The 12889-nt window shown below is 47.3% G+C and overlaps 1 protein-coding gene across 2 annotated transcripts in view; it reads right to left on the bottom strand.

Moving 5' to 3' along the window:
- Positions 1 to 6671: 6671 nt before the first annotated feature.
- The window catches only part of LOC139380844 (adenylate cyclase type 5-like), a 121265-nt gene continuing 115047 nt past the window's right edge, over positions 6672 to 12889 (bottom strand). For both annotated transcript variants that reach the window (XM_071123946.1, XM_071123944.1), the window contains exons 19-21: positions 9370 to 9574; positions 9015 to 9139; positions 6672 to 8702 (exon numbers count right to left, since the gene is read on the bottom strand). In XM_071123946.1, the coding sequence (XP_070980047.1) occupies positions 8574 to 8702; positions 9015 to 9139; positions 9370 to 9574 (459 nt within the window). In that variant the 3' untranslated portion in view covers positions 6672 to 8573. The remainder of the gene's footprint in view (positions 8703 to 9014; positions 9140 to 9369; positions 9575 to 12889) is intronic.

A 12889-nucleotide genomic window follows, 5' to 3' on the forward strand; every position in this document is an offset into this window, starting at 1 on the left:
AAGAGGGTAAAAAAAAAAATCGTACACAGTAAAGCCTGCTAAATGAATTGATCAGTAGGCTACAATGCCCTTTACATCCACCATCTATTCTATGGGCTTGGACTGTTTCCTCTAGTCTCCAGTTTATTTGGACTGTTTCCTCTGTAGTCTCCAGTTTATTGGGACTGTGGCCATTGCATTTAAGTACAGTCAGTCTTACTCGCTTAACTAATTAACAATTAAAAAGTTAACAATTATTTATGGGCAATTTGCAGAGGGGCAGATAAAATAGTCCTGTTCATATTGTAGTTTATCAGTGCTTAAGTTGTATACGTAGTCTATCTAATAACATGTATAATTCACAACCAAGGGTCATTAGTCCGGGTGCCATTTCTGACAGATTTACTATCACCTATATAGTGCACTACTTTTGACCAGGGCTCTTATGGGTCCTGGTCAAAATTAGTGCACTATATAGGTGATAGGGTACTATTTGGTAGGAATTCTAAATCACCATATTGCTTTCATATAGCTGTATTATTAATGAAGAAAATAGAAAGGGAGCCATTGTTTTTAGTACTGCCCATCTGTTAGGATTTGTACCAATGACAGTGTAATGCTGCCCCCCTCTGGAGATCTAGAGGAACAATCGTAGAGATCCTTTTGAATTTGTGTCCTATATGTAGATCTATCTGAACAATCAACTCCAGCAGTTCAGCGACATGGCAGGCAAGCTGGCTGGTTAAGTTCTCTCTTCTCTTTCTATTAGTAATGTTGAAACATATTACCATTTGGATCGTCAAAGACCAAAATAAATCTATGGCTGTACATCTGAAACAACCATCCAAACATAAAGTTATAGAAGGAGAGATATAGGATGCCACATCAAATAAGAAGGCGTTGTCAACAAGTGCCATTTTAGTGGTTTATTGAATGTAACAAAGAAAGACGCTTAGTGTTTGACATGATAGAAAGCAAAGACAACCCAAGGTTTAGTCTGGGTACCAGCCCACTTAGCTAACACTCCTTGTGGAATGTAATAGCTGAACAGACGGCAACCAGGTTATGCAAGTCCTGCCTCTGACTCAAGACACACTGATGTCATTCCTCTTCTCTCCGCTCCATCTAGTGAAAACCTCACGAGGTTCATCCTTTGTCCAAATATAGGGAGAGAAAGGGAGCTATGCTCCTCCCTAGCAGAGAAGGTCTGCCCCCCCCATCCCACAGTTTGAGAATGCACGTTAAAGGTCAATTGAATTCAATGGCACTGTATTTTCCTTGCTTATTTTCAAAGTAGCAGAAAGTAAAGTACAATCTCAAACAACACCAATGACACAGTAAAAAGAAAAGCAAAAAATGGCACCATTTTGCAGAATGGAGAGGGACTGAATGGGTTATAGCAGTAGAGTAAGATCCCTCATGTTTCTAGTGGAAGGAGGGTTTTAGTTTGAAAAGAGTAAAGACCAGAGGATAAGGGCTCTATTTAAACCATATCACTGAAGTTGAGCGTTACATCATGAATTAAATTTAAAGTCGATGTTCCCGCTTTAAGGCGTCTGAATGCTTCCCAGCCAAAGCAGTTTGGAAGAGTTTCTGCATATACACTGCTCAAAAAAATAAAGGGAACACTTAAACAACACAATGTAACTCCAAGTCAATCACACTTCTGTGAAATCAAACTGTCCACTTAAGAAGCAACACTGATTGACAATAAATTTCACATGCTGTTGTGCAAATGGAATAGACAACAGGTGGAAATTATAGGCAATTAGCAAGACACCCCCAATAAAGGAGTGGTTCTGCAGGTGGTGACCACTTCTCAGTTCCTATGCTTCCTGGCTGATGTTTTGGTCACTTTTGAATGCTGGCGGTGCTTTCACTCTAGTGGTAGCATGAGACGGAGTCTACTACCCACACAAGTGGCTCAGGTAGTGCAGCTCATCCAGGATGGCACATCAATGCGAGCTGTGGCAAGAAGGTTTGCTGTGTCTGTCAGCGTAGTGTCCAGAGCATGGAGGCGCTATCAGGAGACAGGCCAGTACATCAGGAGATGTGGAGGAGGCCGTAGGAGGGCAACAACCCAGCAGCAGGACCGCTACCTCCGCCTTTGTGCAAGGAGGAGCACTGCCAGAGCCCTGCATAATGACCTCCAGCAGGCCACAAATGTGCATGTGTCTGCTCAAACGGTCAGAAACAAACTCCATGAGGGTGGTATGAGGGCCCGACGTCCACAGGTGGGGGTTGTGCTTACAGCTCAACACCGTGCAGGACGTTTGGCATTTGCCAGAGAACACCAAGATTGGCAAATTCGCCACTTGAGCCCTGTGCTCTTCACAGATGAAAGCAGGTTCACACTGAGCACATGTGACAGACGTGACAGAGTCTGGAGACGCCGTGGAGAACGTTCTGCTGCCTGCAACATCCTCCAGCATGACCGGTTTGGCGGTGGGTCAGTCATGGTGTGGGGTGGCATTTCTTTGGGGGGCTGCACAGCCCTCCATGTGCTCGCCAAAGGTAGCCTGACTGCCATTAGGTACCGAGATGAGATCCTCAGACCCCTTGTGAGACCATATGCTGGTGCGGTTGGCCCTGGGTTCCTCCTAATGCAAGACAATGCTACACCTCATGTGGCTGGAGTGTGTCAGCAGTTCCTGCAAGAGGAAGGCATTGATGCTATGGACTGGCCCGCCCGTTCCCCAGACCTGAATCCAATTGAGCACATCTGGGACATCATGTCTCGCTCCATCCACAAACGCCACGTTGCACCACAGACTGTCCAGGAGTTGGCGGATGCTTTAGTCCAGGTCTGGGAGGAGATCCCTCAGGAGACCATCCGCCACCTCATCAGGAGCATGCCCAGGCGTCGTAGGGAGGTCACACAGGCACGTGGAGGCCACACACACTACTGAGCCTCATTTTGACTTGTTTTAAGGACATTACATCAAAGTTGGATGAGCCTGTAGTGTGGTTTTCCACTTTAATTTTGAGTGTGACTCCAAATCCAGACCTCCATGGGTTGATACATTTGATTTCCATTGATACTTTTTGTGTGATTTTGTTGTCAGCACATTCAACTATGTAAAGAAAAAAGTATTTAATAAGAATATTTCATTCATTCAGATCTAGGATGTTAATTTAGTGTTCCCTTTATTTTTTTGAGCAGTGCATTATGACGCCTTTTGTGATGCTTTTGTTCGTTTTGGACTTTGAGTTTTTAGAGGGGCCGTTCAGGCATGCTCTTAACCACTAGGCTATCTGTCACCCAGAATGAATAGAGCGCCAAGACATTCTTCCTATCCACACGTACCTCGGGGTACAAAGTGACAATCCAAACAGACAGACTGCTTCTCAAGAACTGATTGGTACCCAAATCACCAATATTGTCACTGTAAGTAGTTGTTTGATGACGGGAAAGACAAAAAAAATTGGTTAAATTAGAATGATGACATCAGATGTAGGATAAGACAAAGATCCCACAGTATGCTGTAACACTGATGGGGCTGCTCTACCAGAAACAGAAGAAGGGGTATAGGGATTGCAAAATTCCAGTCACTCCCCAAATTCCAAGGTTTTCTAGAAATCTCTGTTGGAAGTTTACTGGATTTCCTGCTTATTCCCTCCTGATTCCGGGAATCTTCCAACCAGTATTTTAGAAAAACCCGGGAATTTTTGCAGTTACTGGAATTGTGCAACCCCACTGGGGATAACAATATCCAGCAGGTCAAAGGTAAAAATGAAACATCTCCACATGGACTCCCACAAGCTGTTCCTCATATTGTTTAACATAAGGATGATGTCATCATCAGTATAGACGAGTATAAAGGCCTCATTGGAGAAAATTGGACATTCACTGGGTCATTACATCTGATTGAGCCAGGGTTGGTGGGACGGCTTCATAGAGTGCCAAATCAGTCTCTATCTATGACACGGACTGACTGCAGGGGCTTATTCATCTAAAAGACAATGTCAGGGGATGCCTTGCCACAAGTGCAGGCAACTGCTTGATATTCAAAGCAAATGTGTGGAAAAAGCAGGTGAACTAGAAAGAATGAAGAATACAGTGATGGGGCAGACAAGGAATCGTCCACCCCTTGCATGATTGTAATAGATCTCGGTCAGCTATGTACATCCGAATACATCTTTATTTATAGATACTTCTCTCTAATATATTAATGTACAAAATATAGAATCTAAAATATCTGATAGGGTTTGGTGTTTGAGTCAAAATACAAAATGTCAAATACAAAACTTTTTGTTGACATCCTCGGTTGAAAGTGTCGTCAGTTAAAGCATGTGTGTCTATGTGCATGTATGTGTGGCTAGCGTATGTCTGTGTTTTTGCCCCTGTGTTTGCATGATGTGTGTTGTGTAGTGTAGAGCTCTGTAAACTCACACTGAACAGAGCAGTCTCACTGGTCGTTCAAGTAGCCAGCCAGGTTAACACGGCCCACCAACGCTCCCTAATAGAGATGAAACACACTGCTCCTTCCTATCTGACCAACTCCAGTAAAGGGTTTGATAGTGCTTCTGTGCTGGCTGGCAATGTTAGTACGTAGTGTACCCATGGTTTGGAGAATTGTAATATCTGTACCACTCAAGTGTACAAAGACAGCATACATGGACTGTATGAACAAAAAAACACTTTTTTCCATATGTACTGTATGTGTATTTATACAGTGCCAATCAAAAGTTTGAACACACCTACTCATTCAAGGGTTTTTCTTTATTTTGACTATTTTCTACATTGTAGAATAATAGTGAAGACATCAAAACTATGAAATAACACATGGAATCATGTAGTAAACAGAAAAGTGTTAAAATCATAACATATTTTATATTTGAGATTCTTCAAAGTAGCCACCCTTTTGCCTTGACAGCTTTGCATTCTCTCAACCAGCTTCATGAGGTAGTCATCTGGAATGCATTTCAAATAGCAGGTGTGCCTCGTTAAGTTAATTTGTGGAATGTCTTTCCTCCTTAATGCGTCTGAGCCAATCAGTTGTGTTGTGACAAGGTAGGGGTGGTATACAGAAGCTAGCCCTATTTGGTAAAAGTCCATGTCCATATTATGCCAAGAACAGCTCAAATAAGCAAAGAGAAACGACAGTCAATCATTACTTTAAGACATGGTCAGTCAATATGGAAAATCTAAAGAGCTTTGAACATTTCTTCAAGTGCAGTCGCAAAAACCATGACGCGCTATGATGAAACTGGCTCTCATGAGCACCGCCACAGGAAAGGAAGACCCAGAGTTACCTCTGCTGTGGTATGATGAAACTGGCTCTCATGAGCACCGCCACAGGAAAGGAAGACCCAGAGTTACCTCTGCTGTGGTATGATGAAACTGGCTCTCATGAGCACCGCCACAGGAAAGGAAGACCCAGAGTTACCTCTGCTGTGGTATGATGAAACTGGCTCTCATGAGGACCGCCACAGGAAAGGAAGACCCAGAGTTACCTCTGCTGTGGTATGATGAAACTGGCTCTCATGAGCACCGCCACAGGAAAGGAAGACCCAGAGTTACCTCTGCTGTGGTATGATGAAACTGGCTCTCATGAGCACCGCCACAGGAAAGGAAGACCCAGAGTTACCTCTGCTGTGGTATGATGAAACTGGCTCTCATGAGCACCGCCACAGGAAAGGAAGACCCAGAGTTCCTTCTAATGAACTTATCCTCCGCAGCAGAGTTACCAGCCTCAGAAATCGACAATTAACTGCACCTCACAGAGTTCAAGTAACGGACACATCTCAACATCAACTGTTCAGAGGAGTCAAGCCTTCATGGTCGAATTGCTGCAAAGAAACCACTACTAAAGGACACCAATAATAAGAGACTTGCTTGGGCCAAGAAACATAAGCAATGGGCATTATACTGGTGGAAATATGACCTTTGGTCTGATGAGTCCATATTTTAGATTTTTGGTTCCAACCGCCCTGTCTTTCTGAGATGTTCTCCGCATGTGTGGTTCCTATTTATTTAGAATTCAAGGCACACTTAACCAGCATGGCTACCACAGCATTCTGCAGCGATACACCATCCCATCTGCTTTGCGCTTAGTGTGACTATCATTTGTTTTTCAACAGGACAATGACCCAACACACCTCCTGGCTGTGTAAGGGCTATTTAACCAAGAAGGAGAGTGATGGAGTGCTGCATCAGATGACCTGACCTCCACAATCACCCGACCTCAAACCAATTGAGATGGTTTGGGATGAGTTGGACTGCAGAGTGAAGGAAAAGCAGGCAACAAGTGCTCAGCATATGTGGGAACCCCTTCAAGGCTGTTGGAAAAATATTCATTGTGAAGGTGGTTGAGAGAATGCCAAGAGTGTGCAAAGTTGTCATCAAGTCAAAGGGTTGCTACTTTGAAGAATCTAAAATATATTTTGATTTGTTTAACCATTTTTTGGTTACTACATGATTCCCTTTGTGTTATTTCATAGTTTTGATGTCTTCACTATTATTGTACAATGCAGAAAATAGTACAAATGAAGCAAATCTTGAATGAGTAGGTGTGTCCAAACTTTTGACTGGTACTGTATTTACAGAACATTCAGAAAGTATTATGACCCCTTGACTTTTCCACATTCTGTTACATACAGCCTTACTCTAAAATTGGATTCAATAGTTTTTCCCCCTCATCAATCTACACACAATAAGCCATAAGGACAAAGCAAAAAGCAGGTTTGGATTTTTTTTGTTGGAAAATGGGAATATCACATTTACTTAAGTACGCAGTACTTTGTTGAAGCACCTTTGACAGTGATTACAGCCTCAAGTTTTCTTGGGTATGACGCTACAAACTTGGCACACCTATATTTGGGGAGTTCTCCCATTTTTTTCCCAGCAGATCATCTCAACCTTGGTTGGATGGGGAATGTGGCTGCACAGCTGTTTTCAGGTCTCCAGAGATGTTTGATCAGGTTCAAGTCTGGGCTCTGGCTGGGCCACTCAAGGACATTCAGAGACTTGTCTCAAAGCCACTCCTTGGCTGTGTGCTTAATGTCGTTGTCCTGTTGAAAGGTGAACCTTCGCCCCAGTCTGAGGTCCTGAGCGCTCTGGACCAGGTTTTCATCAAGGATCTCTCTGTACTTTGCTCCGGTCATCTTTCCCTCAATCCTGACTAGTCTCCCAGTCTCTGCCGCTGAAAAACATCGCCACAGCATGATGCTGCCACCACCATGCTTCACCGTAGGGATGGTATTGGCCAGGTGATGAGCGGTGCCTGGTTTCCTCCAGACATGCCGCTTGGCATTCAGGCCAAATAATCTTTTTTCTCATGGTCTGAGAGTCCCATTAGGTGTCTTTTGACAGCCCGCTTGGAGATGCCCCGATTGCTCAGTTTGGCTGGGCGGCCAGCTCTAAGGAAGAGTCTTGGTGGTTCCAAACTTCTTCCATTTAAAAATGATGGAGGCCACAGTGTTCTTGGGGACCTTCACTGCTGCAGAAATGTTTTGGTACCCTTCCCCAGATCTGTGCCTTGAAACAACCCTGTCTAGGAGCTCTGTGGAAAATTCCTTCAACCTCATGGCTTTGGTTTTGCTCTGACATGCACTGTCAACTGTGGGATCTTATATAGACAGGTTTGTGCCTTTTCCAAATCACGTCCAATCAATTGGATTTACCACAGGTGGACTCCAAGTTGAAAAACATCTCAAGGATGATTCATGGAAACATGATTTACCTTATCTCAAGGGTCTGAATACTTACATAAATAAGGTTTGTCAGTTTTTTATTTTGAATACATTTACAAATATTTCTAAAAACCTGGGTTCGCTTTGTCGTTATGGGGTATTGTGTGTAGACTGATGAGGACATTTTTTATTTAATCCATTTTAGAAAAAGTCTAACACACTAAAATGTGGAAAAAGCGAAGGGGCCTGAATACTTTCCGAATGTTTTACGTGTTCATATGGGTTTCAGTGTCTTCATGCAGGTTTTGTTTAGAGCGACTTGGATCCTTCAGCAGAATGTCTATGAAGACACACATATTGGATCGATTTCCTCAGAAAACCTTAGAGATCTACAGTACTGCGAGATGATTGGCTTTTAGCCGTTCCTTAACTCACACTATGACCTATAGAAATAAGACCTTGAGAGAATGCTGCTGTCACAATGTGTCTCTGTCTGCTGTTGTCTGATGGTATTTCTTTGGTCTCTTCAACGAACCCAGGCCCTCTAAGCTCCTCCCTGTCTCTTTCCCACCCAGCCTCCTCTCGGCTTGGGGGGTCTCCTTCACTCTGGTCCAATCGGAGTCTGACCTCTGCAGGTAGGGAGGATATAAACCTAGGACAAGGGGTGTTGGTGGGGGGCAGTCAGTTCCCCAAGCTAACACAGGTCCATGAGCCTGCTCGTCAAAGACTTGGGGGGGGGGGGGGGGGGTCAGCCCCCTTTAGTCCAATCACCCCTCTCCTCTCAGCCTTTTCCTGCACCAGTGTCAGTCTGTTACTGGGGCTGCTTCTGAATAGGCTGTGTCTGAAATGGCACCCAATTTCTAATATAGTGCACTACTTTTGAACAGAGCCCTATGTCCCTGGTCAAAAGTAGTGTACTATATAGGGAATAGGTTTCCATTTGGGACACAGCCTGGGTGTTAACTGCTGGGAGGTCCTCCAGTGAGGAAGTAGGTCTGCATCTCTCCTTTACCCTTCACCTTGACGAGGCCTCGGCACTCTAGTGTGTAGTTATAGGAGTTCAGCACGTTGTACAGGTCAGAGGTCACCTGGTGGGAGAAAGGCCAGAGGAAGGAGAGAGAGAGGGAAAGAAAGGTGGGAAAGTAAGTAGTCATGAAGTCACAGAGGACAGCAGTGTTCACATATCTTGATCATAAGTACACTACCTGCCATTTCACACTGCCAAATTATAATATTCTAAAAGATTGACACAAGGTTAAAAAAAAGAGTGCACACTGCAAGCTATGCTTCCATGTGCTTTATTGACAATGTTTCGACCCTTAGGTCTTCATCATAGTTATAAAGTCACAATAGAAATTCTTGGTGTGTTATCAGTTTCTTCTGTGCTGTGTCTGAGTTACCTGGATCCGCTCAGGTACACCGGTGCTGTCCATGCGGCTGGCCACGTTGACGGTATTCCCCCAGATGTCATACTGGGGCTTCCTGGCCCCGATCACCCCAGCCACCACCGGACCCATGTTCAGACCTGCACCGGTGGACAGGGATATGGTTCAGCATGTTTTTAACAATATATACACCGTATGTTCAATATACATTTTTTATCGCTCAGCAGACTTTTCCCTGGTGAGGTCACATTAATTCCATTACTCATTATAGACTTTGTGAGGCACTACTGCTTAAGGATATCGTTCTTCTCATGAATTCACATCAAAATGAACAAGGCAACAAAATTATATTTCCCATAGGCAGCTTTACCGATCTTCATCTTGAAGTTATTGAAGGAGTGTTCGTTAATGTACTTCATCTGATCCATGAGTCTCATGGCGTAGTCTGCGAGGGCTCTGATGTGTGAGCGGCCTTCCTTGTCGTAGGTAGAGTCGTTGAGGCCAGAGGCTGCCATGTAGGTACTGCCAATGGTCTTTATCTTCTCCAGCTGGCGGAACTGGTCCTCACTGATGATCTGGGGGGAGAGGAGGGGAATGGGGAAGTGAAAGACATTTACTAGTTAGTTAACTTGGGTTAATAGCATTGATATTGTTAGCTCTATTTCAACATAACAGGGTCCAATAATAGTCACTAGTGCCAATACTGTAGTAATATTAGGAGTAATGGGACAGAACATATTGTCAGTGTAAACACACACACACGCACACACACAGAGAGAGAGAGAAAGGCCCTTCTCACCTTGTTAAATTCTGTGGTAATCTCAATGAGCAGGTGGACACTCCACTCCCTCTCTTCATCTCTCTCCTCTTCCCCCATCCTCATACCTCTCTCCCTCCGCCCATCCACATATCCATCTCCTCCCTTCCACATATCTCTCACCTCCCCCATCCTCATACCTCTATCTTCCCATTATCATATCTTCCTCATACCTCTATCCTCCTCCCCATCCTCATACTTCTCTCTATCCTCCTCCCCATCCTCATACCTATCTTCTCCTTCCCCATCCCTCTCCTCCTCCCCCATCCATCTCCTCCTCCCCCATTAATCTCCTCCTTCCCCATCCCTCTCTCCTACTTCCCCATCCCCCTCTCCTACTTCCCCATCCCTCTCCTCCTCCCCCATCCCTCTCCTCCTCCCCATCCCTTTCCTCCTTCCCCATCCCTCTCCTCCTCCCCCATCCCTCTCCTCCTTCCCCATCCCTCTCCTCCTCCCCCATTCCTCTCCTCCTCCCCCATCCTCACAACTTTAACTCTACTCCCCATCCTTATACCTCTCTCCTTCTTCCTCGTCCCTCTCCTACTTCCCCATCCTCTCTCCTCCTTCCCCATCCTCTCTCCTCCTTCCCAATCCCTCTCCTACTTCCCCATCCTCTCTCCTCCTTCCCCATCCCTCTCTCCTACTTCCCCATCCCCCCTTCCTCCTTCCCCATCCCTCTCTCCTTCCCCATCCCTCTCTCCTCCTTCCCCATCCCTCTCTCCTCCTTCCCCATCCCTCTCTCCTCCTTCCCCATCCTCACACCTCTCTTCTCCTCCCCCATCCTCATACCTCTCTCCTCCCCCCCATCCTCACACCTCTCTCCTCCTCCCCCATCCTCATACCTCTCTTCTCCTCCCCCATCCTCACACCTCTCTCCTCCTTCCCCATCCTCACACCTCTCTCCTCCTCCCCCATCCTCACACCTCTCTCCTCCTCCCCCATCCTCATACCTCTCTTCTCCTCCGCCATCCTCACACCTCTCTCCTCCTCCCCCATCCTCATACCTCTCTTCTCCTCCCCCATCCTCACACCTCTCTCCTCCTCCCCCCATCCTCACACCTCTCTCCTCCTCCCCCATCCTCACACCTCTCTTCTCCTCCCCCATCCTCACACCTCTCTCCTCCTTCCCCATCCTCACACCTCTCTCCTCCTCCCCCATCCTCATACCTCTCTTCTCCTCCCCCATCCTCACACCTCTCTCCTCCTCCCCCATCCTCATACCTCTCTCCTCCCCCCATCCTCACACCTCTCTCCTCCTCCCCCATCCTCATACCTCTCTTCTCCTTCCCCATCCTCATACCTCTTCTCCTTCCCCCTCCTCATACCTCTCTCCTCCCCCCATCCTCACACCTCTCTCCTCCTCCCCCATCCTCATACCTCTCTCCTCCCCCCATCCTCACACCTCTCTCCTCCTCCCCCATCCTCATACCTCTCTTCTCCTCCCCCATCCTCATACCTCTCTTCTCCTCCCCCATCCTCATACCTCTCTTCTCCTCCCCATCCTCATACCTCTCTTCTCCTCCCCCATCCTCACACCTCTCTCCTCCTCCCCCATCCTCACACCTCTCTCCTCCTCCCCATCCTCACACCTCTCTCCTCCCCCATTCTTATACCTCTCTTCTCCTCTCCATCCTCATACCTCTCTCCTCCTCCCCATCCTCACACCTCTCTCCTCCCCCATCCTCATACCTCTCTCCTCTCCATCCTCATACCTCTCTCCTCCTCCTCCATCCTCACACCTCTCTCCTCCTCCCCCATCCTCATACCTCTCTTCTCCTCCCCCATCCTCACACCTCTCTCCTCCTCCCCATCCTCATACCTCTCTTCTCCTCCCCCATCCTCACACCTCTCTCCTCCTCCCCCCATCCTCATACCTCTCTCCTCCTTCCCCATCCTCATACCTCTTCTCCTTCCCCCTCCTCATACCTCTCTTCTCCTTCCCCCTCCTCATACCTCTCTTCTCCTCCCCCCATCCTCATACCTCTCTTCTCCTCCCCCCATCCTCATACCTCTCTTCTCCTTCCCCATCCTCACACCTCTCTCCTCCTCCCCCCATCCTCATACCTCTCTTCTCCTCCCCCCATCCTCATACCTCTCTTCTCCTTCCCCATCCTCACACCTCTCTCCTCCTCCCCCCATCCTCATACCTCTCTTCTCCTCCCCCCATCCTCATACCTCTCTTCTCCTCCCCCCATCCTCATACCTCTCTTCTCCTCCCCCCATCCTCATACCTCTCTTCTCCTTCCCCATCCTCACACCTCTCTCCTCCTCCCCCCATCCTCATACCTCTCTTCTCCTTCCCCATCCTCATACCTCTCTTCTCCTTCCCCATCCTCATACCTCTTCTCCTTCCCCCTCCTCATACCTCTCTCCTCCCCCCATCCTCACACCTCTCTCCTCCTCCCCCATCCTCATACCTCTCTCCTCCCCCCATCCTCACACCTCTCTCCTCCTCCCCCATCCTCATACCTCTCTTCTCCTCCCCCATCCTCATACCTCTCTTCTCCTCCCCCATCCTCATACCTCTCTTCTCCTCCCCATCCTCATACCTCTCTTCTCCTCCCCCATCCTCACACCTCTCTCCTCCTCCCCCATCCTCACACCTCTCTCATCCTCCCCATCCTCATACCTCTCTTCTCCTCCCCCATCCTCATACCTCTCTTCTCCTCCCCCATCCTCATACCTCACTTCTCCTCTCCCATCCTCATACCTCTCTTCTCCTCTCCCATCCTCATACCTCTCTTCTCCTCCCCCATCCTCATACCTCTCTCCTCCTCCTCCATCCTCACACCTCTCTCCTCCTCCCCCATCCTCATACCTCTCTCCTCCCCCCATCCTCATACCTCTCTCCTCCCCCCATCCTCATACCTCTATCCTCCTCCCCTATCCTCTCTCCTCCTCCCCATCCTAACACCTCTCTTCTCCTCCCCCATCCTCATACCTCTCTTCTCCTCCCCCATTCTCATACCTCTCTCCTCCTCCCCCATCCTCATACCTCTCTCCTCCTCCCCCATCCTCATACCTCTCTCCTCCCCCCATCCTCATACCTCTCTCCTCCCCCCATCCTCATACC

Source organism: Oncorhynchus clarkii, chromosome 22 (assembly GCF_045791955.1).
Source record: "Oncorhynchus clarkii lewisi isolate Uvic-CL-2024 chromosome 22, UVic_Ocla_1.0, whole genome shotgun sequence".
Lineage (NCBI taxonomy): Eukaryota > Metazoa > Chordata > Actinopteri > Salmoniformes > Salmonidae > Oncorhynchus > Oncorhynchus clarkii.